At 39.7% G+C, this 3,840-nt stretch overlaps 1 protein-coding gene across 7 annotated transcripts in view; it reads right to left on the minus strand.

The window, feature by feature from the left end:
• ubr5 (ubiquitin protein ligase E3 component n-recognin 5) overlaps window positions 1–1,935 on the minus strand; it is a 60,475-nt gene extending 58,540 nt beyond the window's left edge. For 5 of the 7 annotated variants that reach the window (XM_015383342.1, XM_015383340.1, XM_015383341.1 and 2 more), the window contains exon 1: window positions 1,696–1,935. In XM_015383342.1, the coding sequence (XP_015238828.1) occupies window positions 1,696–1,757 (62 nt within the window). In that variant the 5' untranslated portion in view covers window positions 1,758–1,935. The remainder of the gene's footprint in view (window positions 1–1,695) is intronic. The other 2 variants (XM_015383339.1, XM_015383343.1) reach the window with 1 other exon arrangement.
• Window positions 1,936–3,840: the final 1,905 nt, after the last annotated feature.

Raw genomic sequence — 3,840 nt, forward strand, 5'->3', positions numbered from 1 at the left:
CATTTTTGATCTGATCAGGCCTTCAATCCGATTATTTGTGTCCATGTAAACGTAGCTACTGATACTAGCTAACCATTACTCCATAAAAGCAGGCCAGTGTCCTTTAATTAACTCTTTGTAACAATGTGAATAAAATGAGGGTAGAGGTTAGTATGTCAAATATCTGTTTTCAATCAGAGAAACTCTAGCAAATTCCAAAAATTCCAAACTTTAACATCAATGCCTAAATAAAAAAAAAAAAAAAAAAAAAAAAAAAAACTATTGCTTGGTCAAAACTGCTAAGCAAATCTGACCAGATGTTTATGTCAAACATTCCTCCAAAGGACACAGCTGGACCAAGTTCCAATTTCAGACTGAAGCCTGCTTACTCGATTTGACAACTGCAACTTCTGTAATAGATATGAGAAGGGGGGGGGTTGCTCTTAGCAGCACATGGTGACAGATATGCAGGCTGGAACAGCCATGCCTTCTTTAGGAAACAGGTGGACCATGTTACACATTCACTTGGACTCTAAACCAACAGAATAAACTGGCTTCCCCCCCATCAGAAAGCCCACCACTGTACCCCACAGAGGGTCAAAATGCAAATAAAAAACCTCTAATTTAAACTATTCTTTAATCTCAAGGTCACTCTGTAAAAACCCTGAATTCTCACTTCTTTGTTTCTAAGTGGAACAGCTCATTAATCAGCACGACCTGGAAGGGCAGTATAAATAGATTTAGCATAAATCACATGTTGAGTTAAAATACAAAAATCATCCAATCTGTCGAATCGCTTTCATCCAAATACATCTGATTGAAGGGTTACTTCAGATATAAAAGGGAACTAAAAATAAATTGGTACAACTACAGTGAAGATGCATTTAACATATCTGTATTATTAAAGAACTTTGTTTCTTTATTTAAGTGAAGTTGATTTTTTTTTTTTATAATTGTGTGCACAGAAAAACAAACACTTTGAAACAAACATCTCTCCGCTTTCATAAAGTCGATAACCAGATTAATGTATATGTAATGTTGCTGCTTCTGCTCCGCCGCAGATTTTTCAGATATCCATCTGAGTACACGACGTTAAGAAACAGAAAATTAAGCCGAATTCGCTCGGATGTCACTGAGCAAACTTCCAACTAAACAATGAGATAAGATTTTTCCAAACAGAGACTCCAAAGTAAGAATATTTGCCTTTGTTATGCGCGTGGCTGATAGTAACCCAGCCAGTTAGCACAAGTAGCTAACTAGCACCCGTTAGCAGCCGTTAGCTCCTCCATTGATCAATATAATGCACAACAAAGCCAACAGCACTGAACATTACTCGTGCCCAAAGTGCCTAAACGTATTTTATACTGAAAGCATGGCATTTAAAAGGTGGTTGTGTTAAAAGTCCAACATTTCCCCCCCTCTTACCCCCATCCCCCAACCCGCATTGTCTGTCTCAACTTTGACTGAGAGCCAATCCGTCCAAAGAACCAAGGAACGTCCTGCTAGCCTTTAGCATAGCGGCTAGCTAACGAGGACTGCTCAAAATGCCGGGCCTTTCATCATCCCAAAGGGCTCCCCTTTTATCGTTAAACCTCAAATGCAAACGACGTGACAGTGTCAAAATCCCCGATAAACACAACACCGAGTGCAGCCCAACCCGTACGGCCCATAAACAGTGTTTTAATTTCTTCTTTTTCGTGTACCGCAACAAAATACCTGTCATTGAGCTGATCCTCGGTCCCGGGCAACGGGTGAACAACGAAGTGAATAGATGTCATGGAGTCAGTCCGAAATCCCACACGGATGCGTTAAAGGTGTGGAAACTGTTATCCCTTCAGATTTTGTAGGTGTGGGCGTTCATAGGAGTCTTTTGATTGCGAAAGAAAACCCAAGAGTTTGGATCCCTGCCTCCTCACCCACATGCCGCCATCTTAACTCTAGCGAGCTTCTTGTGTTAGTGTTGATAGGCGCACATGCAAGCCGCTCCGCTGCTTGGAACTCAAACAGGAAATGTGTTCAATTGGATCGGAGTGGCTTTAAAAAACGGACACAGGAGCAGTTTTACAGGGAAGAAATACTATCAGGCACTAAAGCATTGGTTTTAACCAAAGCTTATGTGTTTTGTTACATGTGCATTTAAAGCTACAGTATGTAAGAGCTCTATTGTCAGTAGAAACACAGCTAAATGACATTGGCCATGTTTTCTCTTAAAAAGACAAAACATTATTCAATAAATATAGTTCCTCTATCCCATAAAGTCAAATTAAATTCAATTTATTTATATAGCGCTAATTCACAACATCTCAAGGCACTTTACAGTTCACCAGATCTTACAGTCAGATTGATTCACAGTTTTCTATCTAAGAAAACCAAATGATTACATTGGCAATCCATCAGACTAAGCATGCTTGTAGCGACAGTGGAGAGGAAAAATTCCCTTTAACAGGAAGAAACCTACTGCAGAACCAGGCTTAGTGTGAGCGGCCATCTGCCGAGGCCGACTGGGGTTCAAGGAGACAGAAGCAGAGATAGAAATGGCAACTGTCAACCAGCTCCAAAGGTGGCCCCCATCATTCAATATGTGAAAATGTTTAATAGTGCATTTAGCAGGATTGTGCTGAGATCATATAGGGTGTTGCAACCTCTTCTATTTTAGCAACGATTTGGCTATACAGTTTATCCAGATACATTAAAGTGTGTCCAGGAAACGCACAGCCAGGCAGACGAGCTCCGAGCCAGCTCCCATGTCAGAGGACAAAGAGAGCGCATCCAGCCGGTCGCACAGTCAGAAAAACAGGACTACACTGGAAAAACAGGCCGATCTCCAACATCTATAAACAACAATGTTGATGGGAGCAGCACAGCTAATATTTCTGTCCAGGATGGAGTCACAGCCAAACAGGAACAGATCAGGGGAAGCTACTATGAGAAAAAGCAGAGAGAGCAGAACGTTAGAGATTGAACTAACAGATTCTGCAGAGTGGGAGAATAGAGATGGAATAAAGCAGAATGATGAAAAAGGAGTCCCTGTGCCCTCCAGAAGTCTAAGCCTATAGCAGCATAACTAAAGAGATAGCTCACGATTAGAATAAATAGATTTTATTGGGTATTAATTAATCATAAACCCCTTTTATGTTATAGTTCTCTAGAAACTTATTGCATATTTTTTTCTGTTATGGTTTTAAGCTAGGTTCCATCAGAAAATACTGTTCATCTTGCTTTAGGACTCAACATACCTGGAAGGGATATGAAAAGCCATATACGCTTAAAAATGGGCCTCTATTTACTATTATATCATGAAAATATTTTAGAAACCATTTTATGGATTATAATATATAGTTTGCAAACAATCCTGTAGGAACAACTCACACACTTCAAGCAGATGGTTCTACATCAGGGATCTTATTGTGGCCCTTTACAGTTTTCTCAACCATGAAACCATAATTTACTGCTCTGCTTTTCAGTATCTGACTTCAATATAATGCAATGGGCTATGAGAGCATGTATCATGAGCAAATGTGGCACAGTGGGAAAAGCAGCGGTCTTCCAAACAGAAAACTGAACGTATGATTCCAACTTTTTCCTTCTGCATGTCAGTGTGCACCTGGGCAAGGTAATCAACGCCAAGTTGCTATGAATTTCTTTGCATTTGCATGGATGATTAGCAGGGCCGGAGCATGGAATAAGCAAACTAATTGACTGCCTAGGGCCCCAGGGCAAATAGACAGGGCCTCTAAGAATAATTGTTTTGTTTTGTTTAGTTTTTTTTATGCATATATAAGAATTTATCTAATATTATACTTGATAATAAAGTTGTGCTTTTTTTTACATCAATATATCTTTCAACATGTAGAAATCATT

Source organism: Cyprinodon variegatus, unplaced genomic scaffold (assembly GCF_000732505.1).
Source record: "Cyprinodon variegatus isolate N-32 unplaced genomic scaffold, C_variegatus-1.0 Scaffold282, whole genome shotgun sequence".
Taxonomy (NCBI): Eukaryota; Metazoa; Chordata; class Actinopteri; order Cyprinodontiformes; family Cyprinodontidae; genus Cyprinodon; species Cyprinodon variegatus.